This window comes from Amborella trichopoda, chromosome 5 (genome assembly GCF_054954075.1).
Source record: "Amborella trichopoda isolate Santa Cruz 75 chromosome 5, AtrichopodaSantaCruz75HAP2 v2.0, whole genome shotgun sequence".
NCBI classification, from domain to species: Eukaryota; Viridiplantae; Streptophyta; class Magnoliopsida; order Amborellales; family Amborellaceae; genus Amborella; species Amborella trichopoda.
The window spans coordinates 18,668,314-18,690,484 of record NC_142340.1 but is presented as its reverse complement, the minus strand read 5'-3'; the positions used below and the strand labels follow the sequence as shown (position 1 = coordinate 18,690,484).

The following is a 22,171-nucleotide window of genomic DNA, read 5'->3' as shown; positions in this document are numbered from 1 at the left end:
TCAAAGTTAACAAAAATGATCAAAACATCACCCATTGATATGAGATTTATTTTTTGATGTTTTATACTGGTGTATTGTGGATAATGGATTTGTTCTTCCATTGGTTTGGTAATTTGGTTGGTTGGTAAATTTTAAGTTTTAATTGGATATGGAGTTTCCAACTTATGGTTATGCTTATGGAGTGTGCGTTAAATACTAATGTGTAGTAAAATTTGATTTATGACGTGCTCTAAATACCTAATTTTTATTTTTTATACAATATATATAACTGGCGCTGGGTGGTGTTCGATTGTTGAACAATAGTGTGAAAATAGCCATGCACAGTTTTAAAATAGCATAACAGATGTTTTTTCAAGATCGAGAACTATAGCATTAAGGTTTTAAAAATACTTAGATGCATGCTTTGAGAAGGTATTAGATAACTATGAAACTTAAAAGAAGTATTTACACGTTTCAAACAAAACAATTATGATATAGTGGCACAATATAATTCTATTTTTATGGCAACACATCGCCATAATGCATTCCCATTCAATCAACCAAATTTGGATCAGCTTTAGTCTTTATTTCAATAGCATGCATAATTTAGGGACAATAGCTCGTCAGTGATCAAATTCTCCCAAGTTCAAAGAACAAATAAAACAATTAAGAAATAAATAAAACAAATTTTGCTCAAAATCAAGGGGGAAACAAAGACCAAAGGCTATTTTTTGCTACCATATTATTATTTTAAAATTCAAATGGCATATACCCACCTCAAAATGTCAAATTTTCTCTACCACATAACAAACAACATCAAATACTTGAAAATTGAGATCATAACAGCAAGGAGCTTCGACCCACCTCAAAACTATAGTTACCGAGAGCGACCAACTAGGGTGACCCAGCTTCGGCGCACCGTGGCCGGGATCTCGTACGGAACCCGTTCCCAACTTTTTGGGAGCTCACTCATATTTTTAGGATTCTCGATTCCATTCACAACAGGGCTCGCTCCCGCTATCGTACGGATCTCGCTCTCACTGTCCTACGGAATGCGTTCCAGAACAAATTAGATCCATGCTCTCAGAATTTTAGGATCACGATCCCTACATTCTCGGAACTCTATCCTTAGGGAGGATGCCAACATGAAAAAAAACAGAGCCACCCACTATTAAAATAGTACGGTTATCAGCTAAAAAACACGTAGAAATTGGGCCTCCAGGACTCAAAGCAGCTATTCTAGCCCTAATTTTAGATGGGTAATTTTTGGGTGATCCATTCAAATTGTTAATTTGCTTTTCCAATCCTTTACAAAGGTTTTTCATTTGAATTCCTATAGAAAATCAGTCACCCCAATTTTGAATTCTTGTGTTTTTCTAAAATATAAAGGAGCTTGAACTCTTCTCCTCCTCTATCAAGGATATCACCAAGCTTCACAACCATGGAGTTGTCTACAATCCATTGAATAATTTTTCATCGGAGATTTTAGCCATTTTCAGAGCTTGTTTGGCCTTTTGGAGATCACCATGGAGGTCCCCAACAGCTAGCAAGGAAGGTTGATTGTTTTCATGAAGTTAGATGATTGTTTTCATGAAGTGAGAGAGAATCTACTCACTGTGAAGTGAGAGAATCTACTCACTGTGAATCTACTCACTGTGAAGTGAGAGAGAATCTACTCATTGTGAAGTTAGATGATTGTTTTCATGAAGTTAGAGAGAAAGGGGCACGTTTTGGCAGATGAGTCCATTGTAATAAGGGTGCGGAGGTTGAAGAGGTGGTGAATATCTGGTCAAGAGAGAGAGAGATAGAGAGAGGGAGAGAGAGAGAGGACAAGTGGAGATTGGCTCCAACTTAAGCGGAACGCGATCCAACCTCGAATGGAGCTCGAGCTATTCCAAACAGGAACACATTTTTCTTAGATAGGGGCGCGACTCAAATTTAAATGGGATCTCGTTCCTGTTGTCTATGGGAGCGCGATCCTAATGAGCATAGGAACACGATCCCATTTTACATCGAACGCGTTTCCGTTAAACAAGGACCTTGATCCCAATGTGTTGGGAACGCGCTCCTTGTTCATACGGGATCTCGATCCGCAACTTTTACCCTCACCGGAACTCGCTCCCCGAGCTCCAGAGCTTTAGGCAGCCCTCGATCCTACACTCTTGCTCCCGGATCTGGAGCCGTTCCCACTCCCGCTCCCGATAACTATGCTCAAAGCCAATATTTCTTTCCTCGTCATCTCTAGAGAGAGAAAGAGAAAAACTCCATGAAATAATGGGCGGAAACACAACTGGAATGTGATCAACAGACATTCAAACAGGAAATACCATCTCAATATTTCCTTATTTTTGTAAGTTAATGAAAACTAATAATGCATTACCCCTATTTTTTCTTAAAAACTTAAATAATATTATTTATAACGATTTTCAGTATTTTTTGAAAATTGTTTTGGGCCAAAACCTGTCGATTTGCCAGGTTTTTTGCTCTGGTTCGCCTATTCGTCAATCTGACACGGTTTTTGGGGTGGCCGATCGGGGTCACCAATCTGTTATTTCAAACCTTGGTTGTAATAGTAGTGGTAGTTGTTTTTTTTATATAAAATAGTAGTAGTAGTTGTTGATGAATGAAAAAGATATAGAATTTTTATCCTCCAAGTTGGTGTGGAGAGAGAGAGAGAGAGAGAGAGAGAGAGAGAGAGAGAGAGAGATTGTCCAACTTGTGAGTTGGAATGGCTCTACTAGGTTTAGTGGGAAGAAATAGTCCTGAAAGTCCCTTAGTTCCTGTCCTTCATGGTGATCAAGAGATTTCATCCTTGATTGATTGACTAGCATGATTGTTGAGTTACTATTCTGAAATCGGTCTTGGATCTCTCTTTCCCTGGTGCCGGTTTTGCACCAGTCAAGTGCTAGAAATGTGATCCAGTGGTTTTGTTGTTGAGATTTGAAATGGACAAATTATGTTTGGTTGTTTTGTGTAGAGCTGGATACCATTGATGTAATTTAATTAGTACTTTTTCTTCTGTTCCCTTGCATAAGATGATTTCTGCTGTTTGTTATGTGGAATTATGTTGAGAATTTAAAGTTTTTTTTTGCCATTATAATGGTTTTTTTCCCTTTGAACTCAATGGTCTGCTTGTAAGTGTTGAATTGGTATATTTTGGAGCAGGGAAAAGCACTCTTTTGAACAATCTTTTCCATACCAATTTTAGGGAAATGAATGCCTTTAAGGGGCGGTAAGTGTTTCTTGTTTGTGATTTCCATTTCTTATTAGAATATTTTCCTATTCCGTATGTACGAATAATTTAGCATAAAAGTTTCTAATGAAAGGCAATGACCAGGATGCCTCTCTTTACTTTCAGGAGTCAAACAACTAAAGGCATTTGGTTAGCGAAGTGTGTGGATGTTGACCCTTGTACAATAGTAATGGATTTGGAGGGCACCGATGGACGTGAGAGAGGAGAGGTGATTTTGCTTACCTTTGTGTTACTAGTTTGAATGTATTTATTGTTTACATTCAGAATCTGGGTGTCATGTTAATATGCCATTGTTATGTCATGGCAAACTACTTAATTTTCTTGTACTTTGATATTCAGCATCATTATAATAGTTATCTTGTAGGTCTGCATTTAATAAACACACACCCTTTCAGTTTGGAATTATTTAAAATATCTACCTTGTAGAAGTAGTAAACATTTTAAAAAATGAAATCGATGACTCATTTCTTTGTTAAAAGAAATGAATTTGATTTTAAATACTTCTGGCTAATGCTGCCTCCTGCATAAGACTAACCCATCACATTTCTTTTGTTTTCCCATCAAGACACTTAAATGAACTTTAAGATGTTTCCAAGAGGGAAGTAGTCATTCTCAATTGACCTCCTACATGTTTAGATAATGCAAGTCTGAGGACTGGATGGAGGAGCTTGGGAGTGAAAACTTACATTTGTTAACAAGGGGATGGCTTTATTATGTATATACTCCAAAACTATTTTTTGAGATCCTGTACGACAAGATGATAATGCTTTTGAGACAGAGGAAGTTAGTTAAAAAAGTTTCAACTTTATTGAGGTTGGAGTGGCCTTTGAACTGGTGGACATTCCTATCTAAACATTCACCTCAATTGAGCTGCCTAAATGAATAGTTAGAGAAAATAAAGAAATAAATAAAGTGAATAACCCTAAAAACTAGAGAGATATTGAAAGAAGTTAAAAATACAAAAGCTTAAAAATTTAGATAAATTGATAATTTAAGAAAAAACAATCCATTGCGAATGACATTATGGCGCAATATATATATATATATATATATATATATATATATATATATATATATATATATATATATATATATATATATATATATATATATATATATTGAAAATGCTTTTGTCAGTCCATGGGATGATGGAACAATGTAAGGGCAGTGGCTCAGATTGAATCTGGGCCGATCCAATGATCGCGGTTGTATTTCGTAATTGAATTTTAATTTTTTTTCTACACATCCAAATCACTTGAAATCTTAAATTTGGAGTGTCTATTCTTCAAAAATAGTGGAATCTAATAAACATAATTCTCATAAAATAAATTGACCAAAATACCCCTAAAAAGTTTCAGGGGTATTCTGGTCAATTTATATTATACGAATTATTTTTTTAATATTTTTATTAGGTGCGCCTTGTTGAGAAGAGTTGATGCTCCAAATTTCATGTTATTTGGATTTATATAAAAATATTAAATTTATATTATCAAAATACAATCCTAACCGTTAGATTGGCCTAGAATCTACTAAAAATATCAAAAAAAATAATTTGCAAGAAATAAATTGACCAAAATACCCCTCAAACAATTCGGAGGTATTTTGGTCAATTTGTTTATTGCAAATTATTTTGAAAATATTTTTATTAGGTGCATCTTGATGAGAAGAATAAACACCTAAAATTTCAAGTTATTTGGATTTGTAGAAAAAAATTAAAATTCAAACATAAAATGAGGACGTGACCATCAGATCCTCCCAGATTCAATCTGGGCCATTAGGCTCATATGTTCATATGAGTTAGTGGGCTAATCTTAGCATTTTCCTATATATATATATATATATATATATGTCAAGATGCTGATGATAACAAGCGGGGAAGGTATTCAATGAGGCCAGTTACTTTCCATATGGAAAAGGAAGAAAACACCAAGTTGTTGTGTTTCATATGGAAAAGAAAGAAGACACCAAGTTGTTCTGGTGTATCTCTGACTACGCTCAAAGTACAGGAATATTTTCTTTGGACTTTGAGCAGTAGAATGATATACCAGCTGTTTGATTTCACATTTGATGTCTCAAGGTGTTGTTACTTTTCAGTATGAAAAGTAATTAGTCTCATTGGATATGGTCCATGTACATTCTTGTGTTAAAAAATATAGTCTTGTAATAAAAGAATTCATGGAAATAGATCATTTTGACAATATAATGAGCCATTAACACATAAATAATTTATTTTATTTTTCATTTTTGCATTTTGAAATAAAGCATTTAGCAATTATTCTTTTGCATGTGACGTGAATATTTAAACTCTATTTTCTATGTTTCCTAGACAAGAGTACAGTGTTGAAGTTTGACTTAGGTGTAGCTCTCAAATTCCATGTAATAAGAGGATTTGTTGCTGAATACTGTTCCTTTTTGTATCGGAAGAAGTCCCTTGTTAAAATATAACATAGTAGCCCCAAAAAAAATTGTTTATGCCTTGGTTGGTACTAATTATGAATTTGTTTAGGCTTTCAAATGCACCTCTGAAATACTCACCCTTGTAATTCAATGTTGGGATTTTGTGGCCATTTAAAGGGCTTACGAGAGCATGCAATCAGAATATTATAGTAGAATAATAAACTCCAGTGGGAGTGTGGTCCAGAGGGACCAAGGTCAGCAATATTGCTGCCGAGACTTCAGAGTTACCCAGGGTAGTGAGTCAAGGGGATGTGTGACCCTTGTGTATGATTGGTGGGCCTGTAGGGACGAGGGACAAAGCCTCATCTTAAAAACATCACATGGCATGTACACATGATAGCCGCATCGGGAAGCAAATACCATTGAAGGTGATATGTGTACATGTGTGAGAGATAATTCCCATATGCACCACAGAGTTGTGTGTACACAGGTCTGTGTGACCTTGGATTTGGCGACCTTGGACTTGGCCCTAGGGGCGAACTTGTAATCCATAGACTAGAATTATGTCCCGCACCTATTGGCTTACTTTGGTAGCCCAATCATGAATTCCTGGATGGTCTGTGGGTCATGGGAATTGCTAGGTCACTTTGAGAAAGTGGGTGTAGATTATAGTCCATAATAGAAGATGAAGTGCTTCAGTAATTTTAATATTCCTTAACATAGTTGGATCCAAATACCATCAGATTAATTTAGAGTTAATTAATTTATTCTTAGATAATTTTTAGATTGATAGAATGAATTTTTAGACATCTTTGGATATTTTATTTTCTCAAAATAGATTTATAAATTGTCTATGAATTTTTAGTATTTTAATATTCAAAAAGAAATTTAAAATAATAAATGATTTCTAAAAATCATTTTCTTAATTTTATAAATATCTATACAATTGGGGGTCTATTGCAATCCATGGGCCCCATTTAACTATTGCATGTGGGTGAGGTGCATGGGGCCCACTTGGGGCTCTATGCACGCCTGCATTTCCTATTTTAGGGCCTTGGGAAAGAAGCCATGGCCCTTTGATTGAAATTTTTGGAAAGTGTTTTGCAGAGATTTTGATTGAAAACAAAATAGGAAGGTTTTGTAATAAGGCTAATTGACTTTTCAAAAAAGTATGTGTAAGAGAGATATGAAAACTAATAAAAAGAGAAATGTATTTTTCATATTATTTATATTTGATGGGATTAGATTAAGGAAGCTGAAGGATAAGGTTCTAGCACCTTCTTTTTAATCATGATGGCTGATTTAAGGATTGTAAGGTTAAGATCTCTCCCCCCACATGTCTCCTATGATCAATGGTCTGGATCTATTCTCAAAAAGGATGGCTAACCCTAGAAAACTCTAACCTGAGTCTGAATCTATAAATAGTCTCTATGGGGATCCCAAATCTCTATACCTTTCCCTAGCTCTCTCTCTCTCTCTCTCTCTCTCTCTCTCTCTTTCTCTCCCTCCCTCTCTCTCCGATCTCTAAACCTCTCTAAGAATTAGAGATATTTGGTAAGAAAAAAAAAAGGGGGCATGCCCCAGTTCTTGAGCTTTGAGTAGGTAAGCTCCATGCCATAGCCTGAGCCTAGTTTTGTTCCACTTTGCTCTCTGTGATATAAGGGTTCATAGCCTAGGCTTCCATACTTATAAGATTTGGGAAAGATCTTGATCCCGTGCTGCATCGAAGGAGGAGACTAGAGTAGGGTGTATCAAGTCCAGTTGAGGTATCTTTTTGTACTTTATTTTTATGTTATTCAGTTTGTGCTTCTTGTTCCAAGAGAGTTTTATGCGGTTTTTATTCTTGTAATTAAAGAATTTTGTTAAATGGTAGCAAGTGAGAATCCATTTTGTGATTCATCATTGTTTATTTTAGTTTGTTTTGTGGTATTTGGATCTCTCTGTAAGTGTTCTCCTAATAAAAAAGAGAAAAATTAAAAACCACATGTATCGTGCTAGTTCACCCTGTCCAACTTTCAGTCAAGCCCACATCCGTTCATAGTGCAAGTTTGATATACATGAATACCCAAATTGCAATTGTTTGTGTTATGTACCACATAAATGTTTGTGTTAGAATTATATTATTTTTTGTGTACAATATCTCTAATAATATTGTAGTATGTGATGAAGTATTTGGTTGAAACTGTTTTTACTTAATGGCACTGGGGAAAAATGGTGCGTATGCTTCACTTTAGTTTTGCATATCTTTGGGCTATGAAGTGGAAACCTTGAATTAGATGTTATGAAGGTTTCTTATTGATAATAAATGGCAATTTCCTTCCTCTTCTATCAGTTAGAATTTAAATAGGATGGAGCCAAGCAGATGTTAGGGCGGTAGGAAAAGCCCCTAAAAAGCCTGGATTGCTGTGAAAATATTTATGAAGTCCCTCTGAAATGGATTTATGTGTGTGCAAACCATTCATAGAATCAAAAATATCTCATTATTTTAGAACCTCTTCCTTTGGTGCATCATGTAATGTCTTTCTTTTGTTCACAAACACCTATATATGTCTTTTGAATTCCATTATGTTTGATCCAATTTATGGGATTTTTTTTATTGTGTGATGACTTTTGAGTTTGATTCTTGTAATTCTTGAAATGTTTGGAATTCTATGATGTGCATTCACATAAAATTGGTTCTCTTTATATTTTCAGGATGATACAACTTTTGAGAAGCAGAGTGCACTTTTTGCTTTGGCTGTTTCTGATATAGTGCTCATAAATATGTGAGTTCAAGTTGTAAATAGTCCAACATTTTGCTTCATAGTCTGCAATGCTAGTGGATGTATTAAGTTTCTCCTCATATTAGCTATGGAAGATACATTTTACATGATAGCTTGAGTTATTTTCATTTGATTCTTCAATTTTTATCCTTGATCATTAAGGTGGTGTCATGATATTGGCCGTGAGCAAGCTGCCAACAAGCCTCTCCTTAAGACAGTGTTTCAGGTATCCGTGCATTCATATGTTTTGTCCAAATAAACAATAGCCATAAGTTGTTATCATACTTATTTAGTGGTTTTGTCATTACAGGTCATGATGCGGTTGTTTAGTCCTCGCAGAACAACATTGTTATTTGTTATCCGAGATAAGACTAAGGTGTGATATTTATCTATTTCTTTGATTTTGGTACCTTTAGCTTGTGTTAAACTTGTGGTAAACATGTTTCATTTTGCAAATAAGGCCTAAAACCTCTTTTCAAAGTATTACATGGAGCAAAGTATTACACAGAGAGAAATTACTGAACTGTCACAAAGTCGTCATAATAACAAAACTAGAACAACCTCACTCTTAAGTCATAATGATTGCGAAACCAGAGTATTCACAAGAGTTTGTGCTGAAAATGCTTATTTCTATTTCTGTTTTATTTATATTGACTCATTGGGCTCATTTCAAGTGAGGTGAAAAGTATTCTACCTCTCTTGAACCATCTATTTCTTTCAGATGTCAAAAGATACAGTAGAGGGCCCATGGGCTCATGGCAGGCCAGATTTCAGGAGGCACAAGTGAAGTCTGGCATGTGCAATAAAACCTCTTATTGCATCTAAGCTTTTCAAAATATCTTAAACATAAGGTCTGATAGGATTAAGACTGCTCACATAAAATGGTCGTACAGTGGGGGGACATAAGTGTTAAATGCTGGATCAAAAGGTATCACTCTTATAGAACTGGGGAATAGTAGTTGTATTCATGAACAAACCACTAAAAAAAGAAAAGTTCTGCAGCTCAGTGCACACATCTGATTTGTAAGCTGCAGAACCCCTAGATATTTAGAAGAATGTTGCTTTGCGTGCCCCAATATCAAGGATAGGAAATTTGTGCTTGTGTATCTCTGCCTTTGATGCTATGGTTCTTGTAACCCTTATACTGTTCATTTGATTTATTGAAGAGTAGACCTGCTTTAGCACTTGAAAAGGAGAGGTAAACATAAAGAATATGCGAACACCAATGGCTAAACATTGGACAATGACCTAGTACGTGTACAATATGTACATACCTAATTGAATACTTTGGATACATCTGTATTTTTATAGGAAATTGCTTTTCTCTTATTTTGTGCATACTATGAAATCAGATTTCTGGTTTTGTTTGTAGACACCATTGGAAAATTTGGAACCAGTTCTGCGAGAAGATATCCAGAAGGTATCGTCGTCCGTAGGGCCTCAGTTTAGATCATATTATTGTCACCATTCATTTACCAAATCTCAATATCCTGCAGATATGGGACTCTGTTCCGAAGCCACAGGCTCACAAAGAAACTCCCCTTAGTGAATTTTTTAATGTAAGATATAACGCTTTTTGGTGAAGCTGATACACATTTTGTTGTTTCTTATGCATGATTTTAGGCCATAGTTTGACTAAATTTCCTCAATTAAAATATCCAGGTGGAAGTTGTGGCTCTTTCCAGTTATGAAGAGAAGGAAGAGCAATTTAAAGAACAGGTAACATATTTCCTTTGTTGGGGGTGTTCAACAGGCAATTGCATTTGATACCATTTGTGCATTAAGTTAATTGTGCTTGTTAAAGAGTAATGCTAGGATGGTTGGCCTCTTGGATGCTCTTGACAACAGGTACATTACGATTGAGCTTGAAAAATACATCAAGCATAGATTTGATTTTGAGTCAATTGAAGTTTAATGTTACATTAGATCTGTAGAAGCAACGTAGGATGAATGAATAGGCAGGTTTCTCTGCTTTTGTGACTAGTTTGTGTACTTTGTATTCTCAATTGTTCAATATATCTCTGTATTGGAAGGTCATGCATCTGAGGCAGAGATTTTATCATTCTATTGCTCCTGGTGGATTGGCTGGTGATAGACGAGCAGTTGTTCCAGCCTCAGGATTTTCTTTCAGTGCACAACAAATTTGGAAAATAATACGGGAGAACAAGGACTTAGATCTTCCTGCACACAAGGTGGGCATTTCTATCTTGCCTTTTATTTAAAATGACAAAAGGATGGTTCCGGTTATTAATGTACCCTTTTCTATGTTTTCATTGATTAGGTGATGGTTGCTGCCGTTCGCTGTGAAGAGATTGCCAACGAAAAGCTAGCCCATTTGTCTGCTAGTGAGGTAGGTGATGCCTTTCAGCTGTGACTGATTTTGTTTTTTGTCAGTTAAGCACTAGCCTATTGGTAAAACATCCGGCATGAGCGAGGTTAGGGTTCAACCTCAACCTTTGAAGTTTTTTACAAAGAAAAACCAACCTTCACGAAAAAGAGACACTAACTTATTTAAACGATTCCAATTGCAGGAGTGGCATCAGTTGGAGGAAGCAGCGAACTCTGGTCTCGTGCCAGGTTTCGGAAAGAAGCTTAGCTCTATTCTTGATGCATGTTTCTCTGGGTAAGCTCTTTTCTCTCGAACTGAAAAATCTCGTGCTTCTTTCATTCAGCTCCTGAGTATGACAGAAAATAATGCAAGTGAATATTTTTTTAGTAAATTGTGCATTAATCTGATGCCTTTTATTCGGGGTAAAATTGTTGTCTGACCAGCATAGTTGTAACCAATTTCTGTTATTGTGTACTTTTGTATTTTCCTTGAACCCTGCTACCTGTTTTCCAGGAAAATCTTAAGTTTCTAGATGTGGTCTGCAAATGATGCAAATGAACATGGTAATCACTATTGTTTCTGTATATTATTGCTTGGTGTTATGGAATGTAAAGCAAAATACACTGCGGTTCTACTTACAGAGGTTGTATATTGTGACAATCCTCACCAATGGGGAGCACCTCTCCGCATTGTCCACTTCCTCAACTTTGGAAGAAATTTTCAACACCGAATGGGCTTTAAACTTATCCATGGTTCCATCCGCCTTTCTCTTTATGTTGAGGACACATTTTCCCTTGTCATTGTCCTGTTATGGTGCAGATCTACGAGTTCTTAAGCTTGGTTCCGCTTCATGGAATCTATCATGTCTTGCCTTGCAGCCATCCATGTCTACAACAGATGGATTTAATGGCTTCAATGAGCTAGCTCATCATCATCTATAGAAATGCACACAAGGGCATCATCCTCAATCTCACACCTCATATTAGGACTTCTCTCGTGTGGACTTCTATGGGACATGATCTCATATGGTGGCTCACTCCCACTATCCCTGACCATATGATTTGTCCCATTGTCTTTGCTCACTAAGTGGAAGACTCTTCTTTCCATGTGGCTTGCTTATAAAAGGAAGTCCACCCCATGGGCGTTTGACAAATAATATTGGATGCGTAAGTTTTTATTATACTTGGCCCCATCATGTTGATACTACTATAAGTTGAAAACTGGAACTTTAGAGACTATGGATCTCAAGAAGAAGACCCCAACACATATGGGGGACTGTCTAGTGGTTGTCTATGAATATTAGAACTCACTGGCATAGCTCACGTGGTAAATTTGTCTGTTAGCTCATCTTGGATGATGTTATCTTTGAAGGTCGTCTTACAAGCGCTTACAGATAACGACTAAACCAAAGATAAATGACAGTTCTGTCCATCAAAAAAAATAAAAGTTTATTCCTTTATTTTTAACACTTCCCCTCAAGTTGGTGCACAAATATTAATCATGCTCAGCTTGTTTGTGATATCATGTAATCTGTCTTGTCCAACGGTTTTGGTAAAGATATCTGCAAATTGATTTTTAGACTTCACATGAGTCTGAGTAATCGTGGCAACAACTTTCTCTCTGATAAAGTGATAATCTACTTATATGTGTTATTCCCTTCCATGAAAAATTTGATTTTCTGTGATATGAATGGCTGCTTCATTGTCACAATATAGAATCATGGGAAGTTTAACTCTAACACCCAAATCAAAAAAAGACTTTTGATCAACATGACTTTGCATGTACCATGAGCCACTGCTTTATATTTTGCTTCAGATCTTGCCACCACATTTTCCTTCTTGCTTTTTCAAGTAATCAGGTTTCCCAAATCAAAAGTACAATAGCCAGTTGTGGATATTCTATCAGTTTGGCAACTAGCCCAATCAACATCAGTATAAACTGCAACATCAGGATGTCCTTGTTTTGAGAAAAAATATCCCTTTTCCTAGTGTAGACTTGAGATATCTTAATATTTTGTACACAACATCAAGGAGGTATACGTGATACATGTATAAATTGGTTGACCATGCTAACCAGCATAAGAAATGTTTGGTCGAGTGATTGTGAGATATATAAGCTTGCCCACTATTTGTTGATACTGATTAGGATCTTTGAGTAACTCTCCCCTTTCTCCATGAAGTTTTTGATTGATTTCTATAGGAGCATCTACATGTATTATCTCAACCTCCCTGTTGTTTGTGACAAATCCAACATATATTTTCTCTGGGAGATGACTATCCCTATCTTTGATATCGCCACTGCATTCCAAAAAATACTAAACGGGTCCTAAATCTATGATATCAAACACCTTGCTTAAATAAGATTTAAGATCCTCAATGCCCTTCACATTATCCCCTGTCACAACATTCTCATCAACATACATGATAAGGGCAATAATTCCAGCAGTATCCTTCTTCATTGAGAGTGTATGATCAACTTGACTCATTTTGAACCCAAAATTCAGAACTCTCATTAAATTTTTAAACCATGCTCTAGGAGATTGTTGATTCCATATGTTGCCTTCTTTTTCTTGCAAACCTTTCTTGCAAATCGGGAGGCATGGCCATGTAGATTTCTTCTTGGATGTCTCCATGTAAGAATGCATTCTTAGCATCTAGCTGATTGAGTGGCCACGATTTATTCGTAGCTAGTAAAGAATAATCACCACAGTGTTCAACTTGGCCATAGTCGCGAAAGTATCTTGGTGGTCTATACCAAGAGTCTAGGTGAAACCTTTTGCAACCAATCTTGCTTTGTGCCTTTCAATGATACCATCAGCTTTGTATTTTACAGTGAATATCCATCGACATCCTACGACCTTCTTCTTTTCAGGAAGGTTAGTGATTTCCCATGTATTATTTTGCTCAAGTGCTCACATCCTGTCACTTATAGCAGCTTTCCATTGAGATTGTGAAAGTGAAAACAGAGTAGGTATTAAGATATGATAAGAGGGAGACACAGGATTGTAGGATATGAAGTTTTCCTATTGGATGATGAGTGCGAAAATGTGTACCCTTGAAAATAGCAATAGGTAAGTCCAAATTAGGATATCGTGAGAAGGTGGAAGAGTTACTTGAGTCCAGAATAATTTTTGACTCCGGCCTAGCATTAGAGGCATGGTCGCTTATAGCTTCGGGTCGCACCATTTTCTTCCTCCTGGAATACGTCTTCAACTCCTTTGAATGTGCACCATTCCTTTCAGATAAACCACTCTCTTCAGAGAAAAGTGGTGTAGGAATATGAAGGGGAACAATTGATGTGCTGTCTTCACTAAACTATATCTTTTCTCCCTGTGAAGAGAGCACTCAGGACTTATAGAGGAGAAGTAGGGAACAAATTCAAAGAAAGTGACATCCATGGAGACATAGTGGACCTTGGTAATAAGATCATAACACTTGTACCCCACCCCTTTTGATGAGATGGATACTTCAGAAAAATACATCTGGCAGATTTAGTTACAAGCTTGTCCCTCTTTGGACCAGGGATGTGGACAAAACATTCACAACCAAACACCTTGGGAGGTACATGGAACACGGGTGAGTTGGGATGAACAATTTCAGCAGGAGATTTTTTCTCGAGAAAACGCAAGAGGGCAATACAGTTTATAAAAAAAGGCAGTAGTGAAAACTGCTTCAAACTAGAAAATTTTTGGAACGTCCATTCCTAGTAAAAGAGCTCGGCTGACTTCCAATAAGTGTTTGTTTTCTCTCTCATCTATACCATTCTGCGGAGGTGTATATGGACAAGTTGTTTGAACCTCAATCCCTTGATCAAGAAGATAATCTTTGACCTCAATCCCATTGTCAAACCGCAAGACTTTAATTTGTGCATCATTTTGAGTTTTAACCAGTGTAGGAAAAATCAGGCGGCTCAAATTTGAACCGCTCGGTTAGATCAGAACCGGACAGTGGTCGGTTCTGGTTTCAGCCGCTTTTGGTGAACCGACCGGGTATTTAAAAAAAATTCAAAAAACTTTATATAAAATCCCAATAAATAAAGGATTTTGTTTGTAATGCATTTGAATGTATTTTATCATTTTGATAAAGATTGGGAATTGTTTTGGCCATTACTACTTATTTTTACATTTTCCCATCTTTTCTGAAAACTTTCAAAAATAACCTTGGGCACAAATTGATTCTTTAAAATTCATAGTTTTCATTAATTGTCAACTTCATTTGGATGTGCTTTGTTTACTCATGCTTTAAATATACTTTTCAGATACTTTTTTGACTACCTAAGACTTTCTTGGTTAGACCTGTTGAACCAGCTAGTTTACATGTTAGTATCGAGTGACCGCTTTCGGCCCTATGTCCGGTTAACTGTTCTAGTTTGATTTTTCCTACATGGGTTGTAACCATTTTGTGAAAGACTTGGAATAGATTAACAACTTTATCTTTGGGTTTCATTAGGTAGCCAATTGTAAATCTAGAATTATTATTCACAAAGGTAGCAAAGAAACGTAATCCAAATACAGATACAACTGGTGAAGGACCTCACACATCAGAGGGCATATGAGAGAAAGAAAGATCACTCTTTTTGTTGATATTGATAGGAAATTAAATTCTACAAAGTCACATTACAATTGAACTTGACCTAGAGACTTAAACAATTCAGGAACTAAAAAATGCTAAGTAAAAGACGATGAATGACTAAGTCGCTTGTGCCACAAATACACTTTTCTTTATTAGCAATTGAAGATGTGACAGCTGCAGTCAAAGCACAATCAAGACTCCAAAAAGTAGAACCCTTCATTTTCACGACCATGCCCAAATGTCTTCCTTGTCATCAAGTCCTAGAATACATAGTGAGAAGGGAAAAAGTTATACTGCAGTTTAGGTTTTATGGGATTACTAACTCACAGGAGGTTACTAGAAAGATTGAGAGCATTCAAGGTGGATGACAAGTTACTAGGAGTATCATGTATGGTTCCCTTTCCCTTGATTGGAATAAGAGAACCATCTGCTATTTTAACTAATTCATGACTAGAACAAGGGATATAAGAAGAAAAAAGAATCAGCCACACCAATCATATGTTCAGTTGCTCCAAAATCAATAATCCATGGGGTTTTAGAGCTTTATATAGAGATATGATGTGCTGACATACATATACCCAATTGTGAATTGTGAGATTTAGAGGAGGATGAAGGGTCTTGAATGGAAGCCCGCTGCTTGATATCTATGAGAACTCTTTTAGGAATAGTCACCAACTCTTCTTGAGGTTCAAATGAGATGGTATCTTTCTGCCCTTTAGTAACTAGGGCAGTACTTTTATTGATTGTTGTTGAATTTTCCCTTGAAACATTTTCCCATGGGCATCCAACCAGATCCCAACATGTTTCTCTTGTGTGTCAAGTCTTCTCATAGTGGGTGCACTTTAATTTGTCCTTCTCATCAGATGTGGGGTTTCCACATCCACATCCACTACCTCTGACTCCACTATGGCTCCCAAAACGTCCTCCACTACCTCAAACTCCCGCTATTCACATCATATGTGAATAGGGCGGATCTTTCAGTTTCACCCATAAACATTGCCATTATCTTGCGTCGAGTTTCTTCACGCTGAACAAGGGAAAAAAATGTATCAAGTGATGGCAAAATCTCGCCATGAATAACATTTGCCCTAATTGTTTAATACTCTTCATTAACTCCCCTCAAAAGATAAAAAATCTTCCTTTGTTCCAGCCTCTCTCTGTTCGAACATTGTATAGGCTGATGTTTGCTTAGTTCATCCCAAAGACTACGTAAATGAGCATTAATAGTCTCCCAGTGATCCTGTTTAAAATCACTGATTTGCTGCTCCAATTTAGAAACCCTTGCAATATTTTTTTTTTAGGAATGGGACTTAGAGACTGCTTCCCATAATTCCTTAGAGGTATTGTAATTCATAAAGGATCGACTCATATTAGGCTGCATAGAAAATATTATCCGATGCGTAGTAGCCATATCTTCAGCCTCCCAGTTTGCATATTTAGTATCCTCCAGGTCAGGTTTCTTCACACAGCCATCATTGTATCCTGTTTTCTCTTTTCATCCAAAAATAGTCTACCTGAAATGGCCCATTTTAAATAGTTGGTTTCCTCAAACCTGATTGTGGTGATTTGGGGTATGGATAACTTCATATTTGATGCTTATAAAGACATTCTCTGCTTTAGTTAATATCTGGTTACAACCTCATATCTTAATCACCGATTGAGATCAAGTTACACCTTTTGATCTCTTCAAAATAAAAGTTTTACAAATCAAGTTACACCCTCAGATCTTATCACACTCCCCATTTTCCCAAAAAACATCAAAAAACAACACTCGCGATATTCTCTTTGATTGGGGTATACAAAACCTAATCCATCCAACAACTAGGGTTTCGAATAAATATCTAATTGACATCCAGAATCATAAAAAAACTAACCTCCATTGGCACAGTTACTGCTGGAAAAAAAAGTTGGCATTTTTTTAGGGCATGTTGACATCATCTAATCCAAAGGATGATGTCAGCCCTAAACACAGTCCTGTGTACCTTTTTGAAGATCAACCCCTTTATTTCATCTTTTAGCTCTGATACCAAGTTGAAATTAAAGTAGAGAAGCAAACAGTTTGGTAGGATGTAGAGAGAGAAAGAGAGGAAAGAAAATAAAGATGATGAAATAATAAAAGGGAGAGACAGAGATGTGTGAGAGATAGAGGCATAGAGAGGGAAAGAGAGTGGCGTAGAGGTCACTTGTGATCGCTACCCCTCTTATAACATTAAGTCATCATCCTCATCATAGCCTTTTCCCAATTAAATGGGGTTGGCTACACAAATCCTGGTCTACCATTTTGCTCTAGTAAAGACCATTCCCTCATTGAGGCTATAAGTCCCCATAACTTTTTAGAATACTTCCAACCACGTCCTTTTAGGCCTATCCCTTGTCCTTTTCAATCTTTCCACTTGTACTAGCTCGCACGTCCTAACAGTTGTTGTACTGGATCGGTGCCACACATAGCCTGCCCACCTAAGTCTACTATCTCTCATCTTATCGCCTATTGGTGCCACACCTAAATTTTTCCGAATGGATTTATTGCGAATTCTATCCCTTCTTGTCTTGCCATTCATCCATCTCAACATTCTCATCTCCGCTACACTCTTTCTATGGGCATCTTGTTTTTGTCTGCCCAACATTCCACCCCACAGAGCAAAGCAGCTCTCACAGTTGTCCTATAGAACTTGCCCTTCAGCTTCATTGGTATGCGGTGATCACATAAAGTTCAAGTTGTACATCTCCACTTCATCCACCCAGCTCTAATTATGTGTTCAACATTTTCCTCAATCTCTCCATTTTCTTGGATTATCGACTTAAGATATCGAAAGTGCAGTATTTTTTTTTGTATTTTTTGGCCGTCAATGTTAACTGCTTCCTCCTCTCTACTCCCATTATTACTAAACTTGCATTCCATATACTGTCTCAGTCTGGTTAATTTTAAAACCTTTTGATTTTAGAGCATTCCTCCAAAGTTCTAACTTTGTGTTGATGTCATTTCGGGTATCATTGATCAAAACTATGTCATCTTCAAACAACATGCACCAAAGTACCTCATCCTATAGGTGCCTAGTTAGGTCGTCCATAACTAAAACAAAGAGGTACGAGCTCAATGCTGACCCTTGATATAGGCCTATTGTCACTGAAAACTCACATATCTCTCCACTAGTTGTTCGTACACTAGTCAGCGCTCCGTCGTACGTATCTCTCACCAAGTCGATGTAGTGTCTAGAGACCTCTTTTTTTTCCAACATCCGCCAAATCAAATCTCGAGGTGCTCTATCATAAGCTTTCTCTAGATCAATAAAAACCATGTGGAGGTCTTTTCCCTTCACCCTATACTTCTCAATCTGTTACTTACGTAGAAAAATAGCCTCGGTTGTTGAGCTTCTTGGCATAAAACCAAATTGATTTTTAAATACACTCGTTTCATCCCTTAGTTGTTGCTCAATTGCTCTTTCCCAGAGCCTCATAGTGTCGCTCATAAGCTTGATTCTTTGACAGTTCCCACAATTCTGTATCTCTTTTGTTCTTGTATTTAGGTACCACAATAGTTTTCCTCTATTTGTTTGGCATTTTCTTTGTTGTCAACACCTTGTTACCCTAATTACTACTTACGGATAATAGTTCCCTTATTTAGAGATATAAGACAAATAATGGCTAAACAAAAGATAAATGACAGTTATGTCCATCAAATACAATAAAAGCTTATTCCTTTTATTTCCAACATGTGCCATGATCCCCACTAAAAGCACGTCAGCTTTTTTTTCTTCTTTTCTCCGTCACTCAAAGACATGAGACACTCATTGGGTTTTTTCAAATTGACAAGTTAGCTTGATCTTGACAGTGACTGAGTAGTCACTTGGTTTCAGTTTTTATTTGCTGTTGTTGATTTAGTTGCATATATGGTGTTTCCTTCATTTTACGTGGTATTCAAAATTTTACATTGCTTTTTGTGTTTTTTTTTTTATGTTCAACTGATATCTTGTATGAGTAATAGTGCTTGCCATACTTTTTTAATTTGACTTATTTACCTCTATTGTGCTCTCTTTGCCCTTAATGATTTTTATTTAAGGAAAATTATGGATACCCCCCCAATTTCAACTTTCTACACATCTTACCCCCCAATGCTTTTTGTGTTGTACCCTAAATCCCAACACTCTTTATTCTTGTATATAACCCCCCAGTCAAATCGTCAAACCATTTTTTGACCAAAATGTCCTCTATTTTTTTTTTTCTCTTTGCCCTTTTTAACTTGTTAATGTATATTCTATCTCTCAAACTCTCTCTCTCTCTATACTTACCCACAAGCTAAAACAAACTCACTCTCTCTCTATACATACCCAAAAGCGAACACAAACTCTCTCTCATCGGTATTCTCTCTCTACGTACCCAGCCAAAACAACTCTCTCTCTCATCCGTATTCTCTTTCTCTAGTTTGCAGTCTAGCACATTTTGTGCTGGACCGAAATTTATTTCGCGGTCTAGCACATTTTGTGCCGGACCACATCTTTTAGTCATAGAACTTCTTGAATGTTATTGATCTGGCACGCTAAAGTTTTTTTTGCGGTCTAGCACATTTTGTGCCGGATTGCATTTTTTAGCCATAAAACTTTTGGAACCCGAATTTGTTTTTGCTAGACCGCGAAAAAAATTTCGATCTGGCACAATGTGCCGGACCGGCAACTTTCTAGAAGTTTTATGGCTAAAAAATGCGGTCCGGCGCACTTTATGCCGGAGCAAACTTTTTTGCGGTCCGGCATGTTTTTGTGTCAGATTGCAAAAAAAATTTCGGTCCAACACCAATTGTGCTGAACCGCATTTTCAAGCCTTATATTATTTGGTGTTGAAAGAATGGGAGTGACGGTGGGTATAGAGAGAAAGAGGTAATGGATAGACAGAAAGTGAGAATGGATAGACAGAAAGAGAGAATGTGAGAGAGTGGGCGGGTAAAGAGAGAGAATGGGAGATAGGTAGAGAGAGAAACTGCATTTTTAGACAAATTGGTAGCACATGACCAATCTTTTCAAAAGGAGAAGAGAGAGAATAAAGGGTATTTTGGTTCTAAAACTCATTGACTATTTGACTGGGGGGGGTAGATATAAGAAAAAATGGTGTTGGGGTTTAGGGTATAATACAAAAAATAATGGGGGGTAAGATATGTGGGAAGTAGAAATTGGGGGGGGGGGGGGGTTGTATTTATAATTTTCCCTTTTATTTTCTTGAACTCTCATTGTTTGACTACTGTATTATTTCACTCTTATGGTGAATTCATCAATGCTGTGTGAATTGTTTTCAATAATTTAAACTGAAGATTTTTTGGCAATGGCTGAATATACAGATCACTATGCAAAATGTCTAAATTCCTCAAAATTTTGTCCATTGTCAGGTATGATGTGGAAGCTATTTATTTCGATGAAAATGTGAGGACTGCAAAGCGACAACAATTAGAAAGTAGAGCATTGCTAGTAAGTTTTTCATACTCATTTTGTTTTTAATGCTTCAAAGTGTGAAAATATCACCTTGAATAGTTGAAAGAGAACAACAAATTATGGTACCACCAATAAAGATGAATTGAGTGGAAGCCAAAAGAAGAGTCATCTGAACCCTAATTCCTTTATGAGTGAGGGGTTACACTCGAAGAAATATATATTTATGTTGTTTCTAGCTCTAATTAATTGAGATTAGATAAAGGTACGAATAAATCAATAAATTACGTATTTGTATAGGGAACAAGAACAATAAATGCAAGAATAAATTACAGAAGTATACAAAATTACCATTATAACCCTAAGCAATTATGTATACAAGCTCTTCCTAGTTGGATCTCACATTAGAGGAGTGGCTTCCCATGTGACTGTGGGTGCACATGCCATAGGGTGGTCTCGTGTCAGGGTATGGACTAATGTTCCATGTGTCACTACCATCTTATGCAGCGCCATTAAACTCTAGGCACTTGGATTCTAATCTCTTCTTGTTTCTCTAAGCCCTGGCCAACACATAATGCATGAGGCATATAATTTAAGTATATCCCTGATTTAGAGGTGATCCTCCGACCTCTAAAAGTGTGCTCTCTCTCTCACAGATATATCTCATTGCCTCATGTTGTTGAGATATATGATTCTAGGCCGTAGTGCACTAAGCACCCAGAATCATCAGCTCTCACTTACTCCCACTGAGCATGGGAATCTTAGAATTTAAGGCCTTGAAAGGCCATAACTCCAATAGGTCCCATGAGGGCCCCACGCCCGACCAAATTGGACCTTCCACATGGTGGGGCCTACTCCAAATGGGCCCCCATGCCCCCCAAAGAAATTTAGAGCCCCTTAAAAATTTTTGGAAGACCATTTAGTATTTTAAGAGTAGCTTTGCATTTATAAAACCGTAAAAATCAATTTTTTCGCTAAGTAAAAATTCATTTTAAGAAACTAAAATATACAAAGCATTTTGAAAATATTTTTAATGATCTGTAATTGAATAAAAAATATATTTAAATATAATTAAGTGGGAATTGCATCCATTGGGTCAAGAATCATGTGAATTAACTGAGGAGGTCCATCTGTTCTACCAACCGTGAACTGCAGTCATCTTCGCAAACCACCCCATCGGAACCCATGACCCATTGTCTATTGCAGGGGCTCATAAGTGGTCCATCAAAGTTGGCCAATAAATGAAGAGAACCTGGCTCTAATCGGTGGATTACAAGATATTGAACATTGCAATGGTGCAAGAGGTCCTCTCTTTGGCACGTACACATATCACACCCCTACAGGTTGCTTCCCAAACACGGCTATTATGTGTGTATGTTGTCGAATGGAATTGATGAGGATTTGGCTTTTGTCTTCTCAGACCTGCCAATCGCACACTGGAGTCACAAAGGCCCTTGGCTAATAAACTA

General features: G+C 36.8%; 1 protein-coding gene across 2 annotated transcripts in view; it reads left to right on the top strand.

Moving 5' to 3' along the window:
* Positions 1 to 22,171, top strand: part of LOC18448220 (protein ROOT HAIR DEFECTIVE 3) — a 49,156-nt gene that overhangs the window by 9,143 nt on the left and 17,842 nt on the right. For both annotated transcript variants that reach the window (XR_016056078.1, XM_006858293.4), the window contains exons 3-14: positions 3,145 to 3,211; positions 3,338 to 3,440; positions 8,324 to 8,394; positions 8,554 to 8,617; positions 8,702 to 8,767; positions 9,764 to 9,811; positions 9,888 to 9,950; positions 10,054 to 10,110; positions 10,425 to 10,583; positions 10,673 to 10,741; positions 10,923 to 11,014; positions 20,663 to 20,741. Coding sequence is in view for 1 of the 2 variants with exons in the window: in XM_006858293.4 (XP_006858355.2) it covers positions 3,145 to 3,211; positions 3,338 to 3,440; positions 8,324 to 8,394; positions 8,554 to 8,617; positions 8,702 to 8,767; positions 9,764 to 9,811; positions 9,888 to 9,950; positions 10,054 to 10,110; positions 10,425 to 10,583; positions 10,673 to 10,741; positions 10,923 to 11,014; positions 20,663 to 20,741 (938 nt within the window). In the remaining variant the exon portion in view is untranslated. The remainder of the gene's footprint in view (positions 1 to 3,144; positions 3,212 to 3,337; positions 3,441 to 8,323; positions 8,395 to 8,553; positions 8,618 to 8,701; positions 8,768 to 9,763; positions 9,812 to 9,887; positions 9,951 to 10,053; positions 10,111 to 10,424; positions 10,584 to 10,672; positions 10,742 to 10,922; positions 11,015 to 20,662; positions 20,742 to 22,171) is intronic.